This window comes from Danio rerio, chromosome 8 (assembly GCF_049306965.1).
Source record: "Danio rerio strain Tuebingen ecotype United States chromosome 8, GRCz12tu, whole genome shotgun sequence".
NCBI lineage: Eukaryota > Metazoa > Chordata > Actinopteri > Cypriniformes > Danionidae > Danio > Danio rerio.
Genome location: NC_133183.1, coordinates 48,126,753 through 48,140,263, shown reverse-complemented (window position 1 = coordinate 48,140,263; position 13,511 = coordinate 48,126,753). Strand labels below are relative to the sequence as shown.

The following is a 13,511-nucleotide window of genomic DNA, read 5'->3' as shown; positions in this document are numbered from 1 at the left end:
AATGGCCATCAATGCCCAAAACTAAAGCTGAACCTGATTGCAATGAGCTGAAGAAATCAGCCTTTATCGGAACTGCTTCAGTACCCAGTGTTTCTCTACCAGTTCCAGGCAACTTTCACACATGGCAAGACCTCGTTAAAGCCACTAGTAGATCCCTACATGGGGCGGCTGCCGACACAGACTCCCCTATAAAGGCTTCTGAGTATATTGTAGTGGAAAAGTTATTTCTGGCATAGGCTCAGATAGACTCCTTCCCTATGGAAGTTAAACATCTAAAGGCTAGACATCCTGTTTCACCAAACAGTCGCTTAGGCTCACTTGCTCCAGAATATGATGATGCTACTGGTCTCATTAGAGTGAGCAGGCAACTACGACGTGCTAGTGATCTCGACTTGGAGTCCATACACCCAATTATATTAGACCTTAGCCATCATATTACAAAATTGTTGATTAAAGAAATGGACCAACAATTCCTTCACCCTGGCTCAGAGAGGGTTCCAGCAGAATTGCGCCGCCAGTATTGGATCCTTCGAGGTCGACAAGCAGTTCGTAAGCATCAGCATACCTGTCAAGATAGTCAGATATGGCGAGCCAAACCTCAAACTCCACAAATGGCAGATCTCCCCCCTGCACATTAAATCTGTATAAGCCACCTTTTTGTTCTACGGGTGTGGACTGCTTTGGACTAAATGCAGTCAAGATCGAACGCCCACAGGAGAAAAGATGGGGGATCATTTACAAATGTCTAACAACACGTTGTGTTCATCTGGATCTGTTGGAGCCTATGGACTGGGATGCTTTCCTTCTTTCCCTACGCCGTTTTATAGCCTGACGAGGCAAACCTATGGAACTATTGTGTGATAATGGCACCAACTTCATCGGAGGTGATCGGGAGTTACGTGAATTCTTTGAGGCCATGTCACCAAAGCTACAGGAACAGCTGGCAGAGCAGAAAATCAGGCTTCGCCATAACTCCAAAATGCTCCTCACTTCGGAGGGACTTGGGAGCGTGAGATAATATCAGTTAAGACAGCACTCCAAGTAATCCTCAGAGAGCAGTCAGTGCCAGAGCCAGTTCTGCAAACTCTTCTGGTGGAAGTGGAAAACATTCTAAACTCCAAGCCACTAGAATACGTATCTTCAGATATCGCGGATGTAGACCCTGTGACTCTACTGCTCATAGGTCGCAGAGATGCCTTGCTACCCCAGGTCTTGTATGATTCTAGTAACCTGCTTGGAAGATGAAGATGGAGACATAGTCAGGTGCTAGCAGACTGTTTCTGGACTACCTTTATCCGTCAATACCTACCAAGCATGCAAGGCCGTCAAAAGTGGACAATGGATGGGAATGAACTGGCAGTAGGACAAGTTGTACTTATGGTAGATCCACAGCTTTCATGCTCCCGTTGGCCTGTAGGAACTGTAACTGAGGCTTTACCTGGAGCTGATGGCCACATTCGAGTGGTCAGAATCAAGGTTAAGGACAAAACATACACTCGTCCAGTCGTGCGACTGATCCCACTTCCTCCTCTTGAGGACAATGGCTGTTTTTCAATTCCAAGAACACAAAGAACGGACTTGTGTTTTTGTGGAGATCGGTCTTGCCAGGTAACCTCGGAAGAACGAACTCAGGAGACCACGAGGGCAGAGAACGCGTCCTTTGAGAATTGAGATGCTGCGTTCTTCCTGATGGTCACATGACCTTCAAGTGTTTTAAATGGTGAATTATTTAAACATTCATACAACGATTTGTTTTTCCCCTTTTCAAAATATATACTTTCTATGTTGCACAATATAAATAAAACAGATTTTAATACGAATTTCACCAAACAAACACCTTTAATATGTTTATTCCTTTATTAAGATGTCCATGGTAATGTTTACTTTCACTGTTTCATTTAGGGAAACTCCTGAGGTAAATAAGTCATATCTCTGAACTTTAATAATAAATTTAAATAAAACGCAGCGCTTACCACCTCCAGTCGCAATGACTTCTGGGACTTCCAGAGCGAGTTCGGTACTCAAGTCTGCATCGTTGCGTCCTCGATATCAAGATCAGATCCGGGAAGTTTCACGCGTCCTTCGTACTTGCGGTCTGGAGTATTGGAACTGAACTTGGGCAGCTGATGATGTTGCACGAGAACACGAGGACGCAAGAAAGATAAAGAAGGCATATTGAGAAATAGCCAATGATACAAGCTCCCCTGACAGACTTTCTTAATATTCAATTATCTTGTCAGATAATTGGGGGCGGCTGTGTCAGAAAGCCTGCTTGATGGACTAGGAACTAAAGTTCGTTGCATGTTTCTAGGGGGGACGATTAGTTTATGGAACCTGCTGTTATGTTCTCCATCATTGCACCTGCTGATGTTGTTTTCTGTAATGTGTTCATCTTATACAAACCATTATATCTTATTCATTACTCACTAGCATCACCCATAATTGAGCAATCTGATGATTATGTTGGAGAAAATAAAAATTTCAAACGTCAACACTTCTCCTGCCCTTCTGATTCTCTGACCGGAATCTGGTCCATATTTGGCCGCCTCAACCAGTGGAAAATATACATGTAGTAAGGTTTACTACATGAAGCATCCCCGCAACCTCCTCTCTTCACTCACCCTCTCTTCATACATACTCACACAGAATGGTCATTTCAAAGTATGAAGGTTCTTAATGAATCCAAGCGACTTTATCTATCATGTTTGATATCATTTAAAATGTCTCAGTGCGACTGGTACAACGGTATCATTCCCTCAGAAATAGACATAATCAAAATAATAGATATATAACTTCAGGTACCTTTTGAACCACTGCTAAGGGTGTGCCTTCACTTAGGGGCTTTTATTCAAATGACAATTTGTTCCCTATATGCAGAAACTATTCAGATCTAACATGCCACTAAATGCAAATGTCTTTTGATATTTGACACAGCCCTTTCCTCAAGTAGATTCTTGGTTTGAATACTTAAGGGAAAGTTTCTAAATGTTCAGAGCGATTTTATAACCAGATTAGCCCGTAGTGTGGAGCTTCATGCTCCATACTATATATATATTTTGAAGTCAGGTATGCATCTTTTGATTCTGAATGTATCTTTGATAATTTGATGTCTTGTATTGATCATTTATGAATTGAATAAATTAATTGGCATAATACACATTTACCCGACTACACTGCAAAAAATGCTTTTCGTACTTAAGATTTTTTTTGTCTTGTTTCTAGTCCAAATATGTAAAAGTTCTTAAACTAAAAAGCATTTTCTAGACAAGCAAAACATATAGTCTGGTTTTAAGAAATATTATACCAAAATGAAGTTTTTCCTTAAATCAAGCTAATCTGCCAATGGGGTGAGCAAAATAATCTTATCACAAATCGAAAAACAAGATTATTTTGCTTACCACATTGGCAGATTATTTTGCTTGATTTGAGGAAAAACTTACTTCATTTTGGCATATTATTTCTTAAAACAAGACAATATGTTTTGCTTGTCTATGCTTCATTTAAGAACTTGTAGATATTTGGACTAGAAACATGACAAAAAATCTAAATAAGAAAAGCATTTTTTTGCAGTGTGAAACCACCTCATAGTAAAATTGGAGTCAGATGTGAGTTAAATTTAAAGTAAATCAACATTGTGTTCTGGAAAGATCGAACGCAGTAAACCTTCGTGCACCAGTAGACACCATTGTTGGACTAACTGGCTGGACCTTGCATGTCAATCATTAACATTGTTAATGATATTTGATCATATTGAATGTATTAATTTATATAATTCATTCACTAGTTCTCTTGTCGGCTTAGTCCCTTTATTAATCCGTGGTCGCCACAGCGGAATGAACCCCCAATCCAGCAAGTTTTTACGCAGCGGATGCCCTTCCAGCCGCAAACCATCTCTTGGAAAACTTATATAATATCACATGCAAAAACAACCAAAAAAGATTACTGGTTAACTTAAAACTACCTACATTGAATTCTTCACACATGCACAATTATTATTTTAATTCATATAAAAGTGTAACATTTTGAGTAGAAACAAATAGTAAAGCTGTTGTGACAAGCTAGCATTTCTGCCTTCTAGCTTAGCATAAATCATTGAATCAGATTAAACCATTAGCATTTCAATAATTTTACCATTTAAAGCTCGACTCCTCTGTAGTTATGTTATGTACCAAGCCAGACACAAAAAATAATAATAAATAAATAAATAATAATAATAAATAAATAAATAAATAAAATTTGCTATTTTGCCATGGCTGCACAATATTACACAGCACAACACACTCCCCTTGTGCAAACAGGTGGTCATGTTGACAGTTAACTTGCTTTTTAGGTGCTGCGTAATGTCCTTAAATCTGCTGCAGCTATGTTATGGCAGCAAAATTCTTTGATTTTTATACTGGAATGAGAGTAGTTTCTAGCCATATTAGCAAAAAAGCAACTTCTCATTTTCTGTCAGGAATGGTAAACGATGTAACTACAGAAAACTCAAGCTTAAATAGGAAAAGCAAAATGCTAATAGCATGATCTGATTCAGTGATCTATGCTTAGGTAAGCTAAGCTAAGCTAAGCTAAATGTGCTGCCACCAGACCCTGAGATCAACTGTTTTTTTAAAATGGAAAAATTCAAGTGTTTAACTCTATGTGAATTAATACACTTTTTTTAAAATGTGTTTTTTTTTTTTTTACATTATTTTACAACGATAGATGTTTTCAGAATGTAACTGGAGTTAACATTGAGCTAATTCATAGATTCACAATGTAAATAACCAAAAAAATAATTTGTTACATAAATCAAATCTTTAAAAAATAGAGGAAAAAAATACTAATGTATTTTCAGCTTTTCATACAGATTCTGAGTATTTTTCAATTCTATTGTAGCAAGTCATAACTACTTTTTTTACTTTCCTGTGTTGATTCAAGATTATTATAAAATCCCAATGTTTTTCTTTTTACAAATGTGTTCCTGTTTACTTTATTAGCATGTTGATTTATAAACAGTTATTTTTATGATTCTCCACTTTATTTGTAGACATTTTCAAATCAAGCGCAACTTGTTGGGAATGTTAAATAAAGTCAGGCACAACAAACATCAAATATATATATATGTGTGACATCCCTGGAATCAAGACTGCAAAGAAAAGACATCAAAGATGTTCTTAGAATAATCAAGAAAAAATTCCAAAAGTGAAAAGCCAAGTACAAATATTGAAAGTACAATTTTGAATGTCTGAAAGCTGTATAAGAAATACATTTTTAACATTTGACGAACACATTATATCATTTTTTTAGCAAACACTGATATTTATATATATATATTGGCTTATGGAACAGAAGAAACAGAAAAAAATAAGTTTTAGTATGGTTGGCAGGTATGGTCCCTTTTTTGATGGATGAATGTTTTGGTGGTCCCACAGGAGGTCTGACATCAGATAGGCTTGTACAGGAGTGTGGTCACGTACTTCTTTTTGTATCGATGTGTCGCACTAAGGACCATCACACCATCCTGTGAGGAGAAATTAAACAAGACACTGGAAATCACAACAATATTCTAAACGAAACATTTAAAGGCACAAATCACCTGAAATTGAAAGGTCTGTCATTTACCAACTTTTATGTTGCTCCAAGCAGTCATAATTTCAGGAATATAAGACACTAGTCATATCTATTATAATATTTTTAAAAATAGCAGCTTTATCATTAGACAGGCTTTCTTTTGAAGAACACATTTTTATTCTGGAATTCATTAGGTTATTAAATGATGACAATATTTTCATTTTAGGCTGAAATATTACTAAGGGTGTAGACTTTTTTTTTTTTTTTTGATAATTTCTTTGATTAATGTACTTTTAAAGTGTGTGTAGCATTGTAGCAAACCTTGATAGAAAGGGCGTACAGGTGGTTGAGCATCACATGGTTTGGTTCAGGCAGTAGGGTTGGGTCACACTGTAAAAAAATCAAACAGAGGAGCCTGTTGGAGAAATTCTTTCTATAGTCACACTCAGCAAATTTCTATGGGCTCTTTATCTTATCTCTTTATGCTAAAACCATTGTACAAAGAGTAGCTTGGTGTCCATTTTTAAACAGTATGAAAAATGTATGAATTCACAGTTCACCCAAAAATATAAATTCACTGATCATTTACCCCCCATCCACTTGCTTCTGTTGAATACAAAAGAAGATAGTTTAAACAACATTGGAAACTCCTAGTACTTACCCCTCTACTTTGAATGTTGCCATACTTCCATCCACCTATTTGTATGTACATTTTAGATATGCGCATTAAAAAATGGTTGATGGAATTGCCAAGTTGCGCATAAAAAAATTACATTAAAAATGTATGCCCATAACAGAGTAGGAAAAAGTTTTTTTTTCTACAAGAAAAAAATCCACATAAACTATAATAGAAACGGTTTTCTGTGCCTTCTGAGGTTCAAGTAATTTATTAAACAAAGAAAAGATTTATGTAGCTACTCCTACCGCAGTAAATTCCATTTTTACGTTTGATATTTGTCAGCAGTTAATCAGAAAGTGACGATTTTGTTCTCTTTGACTCTTTATTCTCGCATCATTTATGCGATAATCCAGTTTTTGGCATAAATTTAATTTACATCTTTGAATGGCTATTAATCTTTGAATGGCTATTAATAACAACAACAATAATAATAATAATAATAATAATAATAATACTTAATTTTGTTTGTAAATGGTGCCTTTCTGGACACCCAATGTCGTCTTACAACAAACATTAACAGCCATACCAGAACAAATTAAAACAACTAATAAAACATTGCCAAACAAGATTTTTAATATTTGTAAGGAGTTGCAGGTAAAACACAACATGAGAATAAAATAACATGTTAAAAAATAGTTTTAAAAAGCCTGCTTAAAACGATGGGTCTTAAGATGAGATTTAAAAGTGTGAAGACTATCACTGCTCCTTAGATCCAGGGGAAGCGAGTTCCATAGTCAAAAAGCCGCAGAGGTAAAAGATCTGGCACCCATTGTGCTAAATCGAGTGCAGGGTGGCACCAGGAAAGAGCTGCCTAATCTAAGAGTGCGAGAAGGGATATAAATATGGAGACATTAAGTGAAAAGAAGTATTTTAAAAATCAATCCGAAAGTGAAGCTGATAGAGAAGTGGTGTGACATGCTCGTGAGATGAAGTCCTAAAGATGACACAAGCTGCATGGTTCTAACCAGTTGGAGCTTATGAAGAAGTTTGGAAGGAAGCCCAGGAAGATTTAAAAAAATTATAGACTAGAAATTGTCTGTGAAGTAGTGGGTCGTAACGGAACGCTGTTGGTTTCTCATTCAGACGTGAATGAAAGTGTTGGTTTTTCATTCAGACGTGAATGAAAGGCGCCGGTGGATTCACAGGATTTTGTGGTAGATTGCTGTGGAATCCCTTAGCGAGCTGGTGCATTTTGTGGTACACCTATAACGATACTGATAAGTGTAACAGTAGTTGAGAGGTGTACCTGCTCCTTCACCCGGAGTTAGAGTACTCAGTTGATGGGTGTTTTGGAGGCTTTTGGGACATTCTTGGGCATAAAACTTGGACTGGTTTTCTATTTAGTAGTGGACTAAATTAACCCGAGATTGTAATTAGTTCCACCACTGCTATCTAACTGCATCACAGACAAAAGGCATGCCATAAGAATAGTGTAGGTCAGATTATTAGGGAAAGAAATAATTGAATAAAAACAACAAATAACATTATAAAAGGGATCCATTAGATAGTAGTGGCCACAAAAGTCAGACAAGATACCTAGAAATATCAGGGTGAGGTTGATTGATCAATTGATCACCAGGAGATATACCGAGAAAAAATATGACCCTAACTGGATTGGACCGGTCTGGACAGTTTGCACATCTGGGGTTGGTTTGCAGATTCATCAAGCAGAAGCCAAGCACTGTTGGTAAGATTGCCCTCTCAATTTCTTGCTGCTTTTGGTGTTGAACTCTGATATAAAAAAGAAATAGATGAGAGCAGAATGCAGTAAATGGCTCAGCTAAGCTCTCAGGTTTAAATTTTTTTTTTAGAACTGATTTTAAGAAAAAAAAAGTATTCCTTTGGCATTTAATTGTCATTGAAAAGCTAAAATCTAAATATTGAGGGGCTAGTAGCAAAAACTAAGCACAGAAACTGACAGTAACATTATGGGAATAAAGAATAGCTTATGTTTTGTCTTAGAAGATGATAAGATTCTGTGTGACTGCACTGCTATCTTGGTTTGGCCCTCACCAAGAGCTTGGTTTTTGGCTGTAAAAATAACAGAGACATGTCTGAATAAAAATGTGCCAAGTAAGTCTGTGCAAACAAGCAGCTTCATGGTTGGATTTATATATATTTAAATTATATATATGTAACATAAATGGGGGTTTCAAATAATACTTTGATGGATGCAGTTAACCCCTGAAAGATCTAAAACTATTGTTGACTGTAACAGCATTATTTTGAAAATGCATGTCAACTCTGTTTTATATGTTTTAGGACGGGCTTAAGTAAAAACATATTACAATAAAATTATGTTATTGAAGTTATTGTTATGTTTAAATTTAGTAAACATGCATTTTCGTTCTAGATTGCTCAAAACTCTCTTTCTCTCTCATTAGATGTCAGCTAAGAGCTGCTATCTGCCTGTTCTATAACAATTGATAAGCACAGTGCTCTGTTGGAAATCACAAAGTAAAGGAAATGCTAGAATGAATACAGAAATTCTACATTTCAATTTGTATACACTAATAGAGGTATTAGTAATTAAAAATCAAAGTTAACAAATAAGAGATTGCAAAATTCTTTTGTTTGTTTTCCCAGTGATGGGTTGCGGCTGGAAAGGGCACCAGCTGCATAAAAACGTGCTGGATAGGTTGGCAGTTCATTTCGCTGTGGCGACCCCAGATTAATAAAGGGACTAAGCGAACAGAAAATGAATGAATAAAAATTCTTTTGTTAAAGTATCTTGAAAAACACTAATATACCCCCTGAGCTATAGAGATAATTAATTTGAACAGTTGTTATTACTGTTTGGAAATTTCTTGTCTTGTCTTCAGTGGTTTATTACTGTTTGTAACTTTTCTCCTATCCTTAGTCTCCACCATCACATACAGGGCCTGATGGCTATACTGAGGTAGTAGACCCTGACACTGATTGGATCAGGGTGATATCTAAACTCCCTGAATAATCTCAGCTTGATATTCAGTTGATTTAAGTGTTTGATAAACCTGTCTCAATGTTTGAATTCTAGTAGGTAGTCTCTCAATGACTTTCATGGTTCTTGACTGCGCTTTACCAAGTTTGCAGAAAATTCTAAATCAAGGAGGAAGCCTGCACAGGAGCTTGCAGTGTGAGTGGCATTTGACCAGTGGGCACGAAGGGGGGTTCCCTAAGACGGGTAAGATTTTCCCTTGGCCACAGCGGAAAACAACCTAAGGCATGGGACCCCTCGTAAACCCCGGGGCATCTACCCGAAAAGGGGGATGTTTAATGTGAAAGATGGTGCTGGACTGGGGTGATGCTCTATCGGCCTAAAGCATCCTTAGAGGGGAACTGTTTGAAGTTACAGTAATCTGCCTCAGTGGCCCCGTCCAGACCTGATCACGAGAATCCTGCCTTTATTAAGGACATGTTTATCCTTGTGACAAGCATCAACGGACTATGCCAGGGTATGATACCCTGAAGGAGATGATTAGTAAAAAGATAATGGCAATGGGCTTTCAAGAACTATTGGAGACAGTAAAGTTTCCTAAAATTTTACCAATATCAATGTGGTTGGCTGCTTTAACAGCACTGGATATATAAGGTCTGATTTTAAAGAATGCTGAATTCCTGAATGTGAAGCTGAGATGATTTTTAACTGATGTGTCTGATTTTTCATAGTATTTTACTGATGCAGGTCCTTATGCATGACGAAGGACATTTTCGAGATGGTGTTGGCTAAAGATAAAGACTGGCTATGAGATGGTTTGGATAGCACAGCTGCATGGAATTAAGCAGTTAAGGTAAAATTATTACAAGAAATTCTCTTAGTCTTTAAATAGTTCCAACTGAGTTTTGAGAAATAAAATTTTAGACATTTGGAACGCTGGTGAATGATTAAAGATTCTGAATTGTAATAATTTTAATTTTATAGTCTAAGACTATTGAAAATTTATGTGCATGAAACAGAGAGACAGAGACTATTTGAGTGAAGCCATGAGTTGTGTTTTGTTTCTGTTATCGACTTGCTTAGCAACGATATTAAGAAAACAAAATGCACCAGCTGATTGTCTCAGAAAATACATTGATTATGAACGGAAACTTTGAAACTTGATAAAAGATCATGTAAATCTAGTTGAAACTGGACAGAGAATTTTAAGAATAAATTTGTGCGAGTTCAACATCTAAAGGAAACTTAGTTATGAGCTGTCACCATATGCATATCTATGGTACAATAATGCTTATTGTCCTGAGGGAATGATTCGTCCCTGTTGTATGAATATTGTCACTAACCTCTGGAATGAGTGTTATATTATTACAGATTGTATAAGCGAAATGCCAGACATTGCAGAAGTCAATAATGCTGAGTTAATCTGATGAAAAGATGATGCAGACCATGAGATGAGCTTTAAATGGATGGGTTATCCAGCTCTGTTTGCAATCGTTAATAATGACTTCCATTCCTGATTCAGATTACTCTCTGGAATAATAATAATTTTAAAACAAGTTTTATTAGCTTATAGCTGTGAAATTGAAGACTGCCATCCATATAAGGTTACAAGCCCATGTCTAAATTGACTGAGAAGTTCAAAGGTTAATTTCAGTTAATTCTTTGCTATCTGAATGTTAAAGAGCCCATATTATGGGTTTTTGAAAATTCCCCTCCATGTAGTGTGTAACACAGCTCTAAGTGAAGTGAAGTATCCAGCTAAGGCTTAAATCTGTTAGTGTACAGTGTTTAAAACTGTTGATTCATCTATAAAAGAGTCGACTCATAGTGCTTCAAACGAGTCACCTTGATACCGATTCATTAGGTGTTTCGCCATGACGTACGAACGAAACCAAGTTATTCACGTGCACGCGCAAACCCGGGAGATTTCAAACCTGCGGCCCCGCCCTCTGACGCAGAAACCCAGACACACACAAACACACACACACACACACACACACACACACACACACACACACACACACACACACACACACACAAACATGCCGGTCGATTGAAGTCACACTGCAGATGGATATATTGAGTCTCTACCCAAAGATGTAACCTCAGCATTATAGCCAAGCAGTTGGAAACTACTGGAAACTTCTGGAAACTACATGCTACAAAGAATACTTCATCAGCGTTTGTTAAAGGAAGGATCAGTAAAGAGTAACTTACTGATGGACGTCAGGATGGGTTTCTTCCTTCATTTCTCAAGTGTAAGTGCGTGTGATTAAAGTTGTTGCCTCGTTGACTCTAGCTTGCAAATGTATTTAGTTGTGATTTGTTACTTGTAACCGCGTCTACTGTCTCAGGTTAACTGGCTATATTCTCTTATCGCGTGCAAAGTCACGTTAAAAACGCGACGCGTGCTGTTTGTTTATGGAGCTCCGTGGACGAGGAGTAATGTGTGTGTGTGTGTCTGTGTGTGCGTGTGCACGCGCTGTCGTCCGTAAGTGTGTGTGTGTGTGTCTGTGAAAAGAGCAGAGTGAAAAGCTAGGAGATCTCCTTAACTGTTTTTGGAGTTTTTGCTCAATAAAATAGTCAGTCATCTGTATTTTCAAGTCCATAGTCTGTAATTACATTGACCCACTGGCAGCTAAAATCCACACCTACACTATCGAGCGTGTATGAACTGTGATTACTTTTATATTGCTGATTAGCTGTTTGGCATTTCACTCTCTGACTGAAGGCAGTCGACCAATCGCAACAGACTGTCATTGGTCCAATCAGCGCAGATTAGCTTCGTGCTAAGGAGGGGTTTGGGAACAAACGAATCACTGGACGATTCATACGGGAGTCGCTGGGATAATTAGGTAAAAATAAATGCAGATTATAAGACCATGAAAGAGTTTGTTGACCTTGCATGCATATTAAACTGTTGTTGGAGACCCTTACAACCAAGATATGACCCTATTTGATGTATAATATGGGCTCTTTAATGTTAAATATTTTAGACTTGATGGCATTTAAACGGTGACATTGGCTAAGTCTCTATCCACAATAGTCTAGAAAGCATCCTCACTCTAGCTAGGAAAAATAAGCAGAGAATTGAGTTGAAGTCATTTGTGTTAAAGGCAAATGCTACAGTAAATCACTCTGTCTATGTGTATGTGTCCTCCATTAAGGTGGAGGTGGTCCTCCTAATGGTAGAGGAACATAATTGTTTGGATGTTGTATAGAACAAATAGATAAAGTTGAATGAAAGTGTTTGCATCTGACGGTTGAATTCACTAAGAATTATTTATACTGCTGCAGCAAAAATGAACATTTTAGTAAACAGAAATGCAGCGTGAACTATAACAGCATTTTTAAGCAGTCAAGTCAACTCAAGTCAATATTATTATCGTGAAAACTGACAAGTTGTACAGAAACTTAGACTGTCTTTGAATGAAAATTTAGTAGTCCATATCCAAGCAACAGTCTTGATTATATGTGGTAAAATAGTTGTTAATTCAGTCTGTTCTTGTTTAATTGGTAACACTTTCAAACAGGTTTCACTGTCAAATGACATGTATGAAAGACATGTATCATGTAACAAAAGTTTGAGCAAATAGCTAACCTGTGAGCATTTCTAATTGACCAGACAGTAAGAATCGAATGAATTTTATACAAGGTGTCTGCTTCTGGTTATGTTGAATGGTTTAGTCAGAGTAAAATAATATGGTACAAATGACAAGTTGAGAAGATAATCATAAGGTTTAGTCTTATTTCTGTTAAAAGATGCTTGAGTTTGAATGACTTATGTTTGATCTTTGTTGAATTAGACTAAAATTGTGTTAAACCCCTAAAATGTGGGAACAAAAGAAATGGATTCACAATCCCTCTTATTGCATGTTAATGAATTGGATTAATAGTTTGTAAAAACCATTACACCTTTCTTGGTCTCTAGGTAACAGGTTATATCTATATCTAGTCTCTTTGAGGTGACTGAGGGTCTGGCTCAATGTCAGGAGTGCAATAACAGTGTTTATTCATTTAACCCGGCTTCCAGAGAGTGGATTTGATATTAGTTAATTAACAGTGAAGGTGAATTTTTCTAATTATAGCCAGGACAAGGGTGCTTGTACACTTCCTATCAATGATACAGAGGAATGTGTAGCATCAGTACAATCACATCATTATTTGAATGAAAAGATATTTTAAGTGGACTTGACTGACATGGAGTTCAGCAAGGTAATAATTAAACATGGTAATGGTGCTGAATTGGACTATTGTGCTGTTGGCATGTTTATTGTGTGTTAATGTAAAAATGCTTCATTATTCTAATTTGAAGGTACAGAACACGCTGATAAATGTTTTAAAACTGGTGAAGATAAAGAT

The 13,511-nt window shown here is 36.9% G+C and overlaps 1 protein-coding gene across 4 annotated transcripts in view; it reads right to left on the bottom strand.

Annotated features, from left to right (window-relative positions):
* Window positions 1-4,940: 4,940 nt before the first annotated feature.
* prkab1b (protein kinase, AMP-activated, beta 1 non-catalytic subunit, b) overlaps window positions 4,941-13,511 on the bottom strand; it is a 29,039-nt gene continuing 20,468 nt past the window's right edge. For 2 of the 4 annotated variants that reach the window (NM_214713.2, NM_001328554.1), the window contains exons 7-8: window positions 5,875-5,943; window positions 4,941-5,503 (exon numbers count right to left, since the gene is read on the bottom strand). In NM_214713.2, the coding sequence (NP_999878.1) occupies window positions 5,426-5,503; window positions 5,875-5,943 (147 nt within the window). In that variant the 3' untranslated portion in view covers window positions 4,941-5,425. The remainder of the gene's footprint in view (window positions 5,504-5,874; window positions 5,944-13,511) is intronic. The other 2 variants (XM_073909159.1, XM_073909160.1) reach the window with 1 other exon arrangement.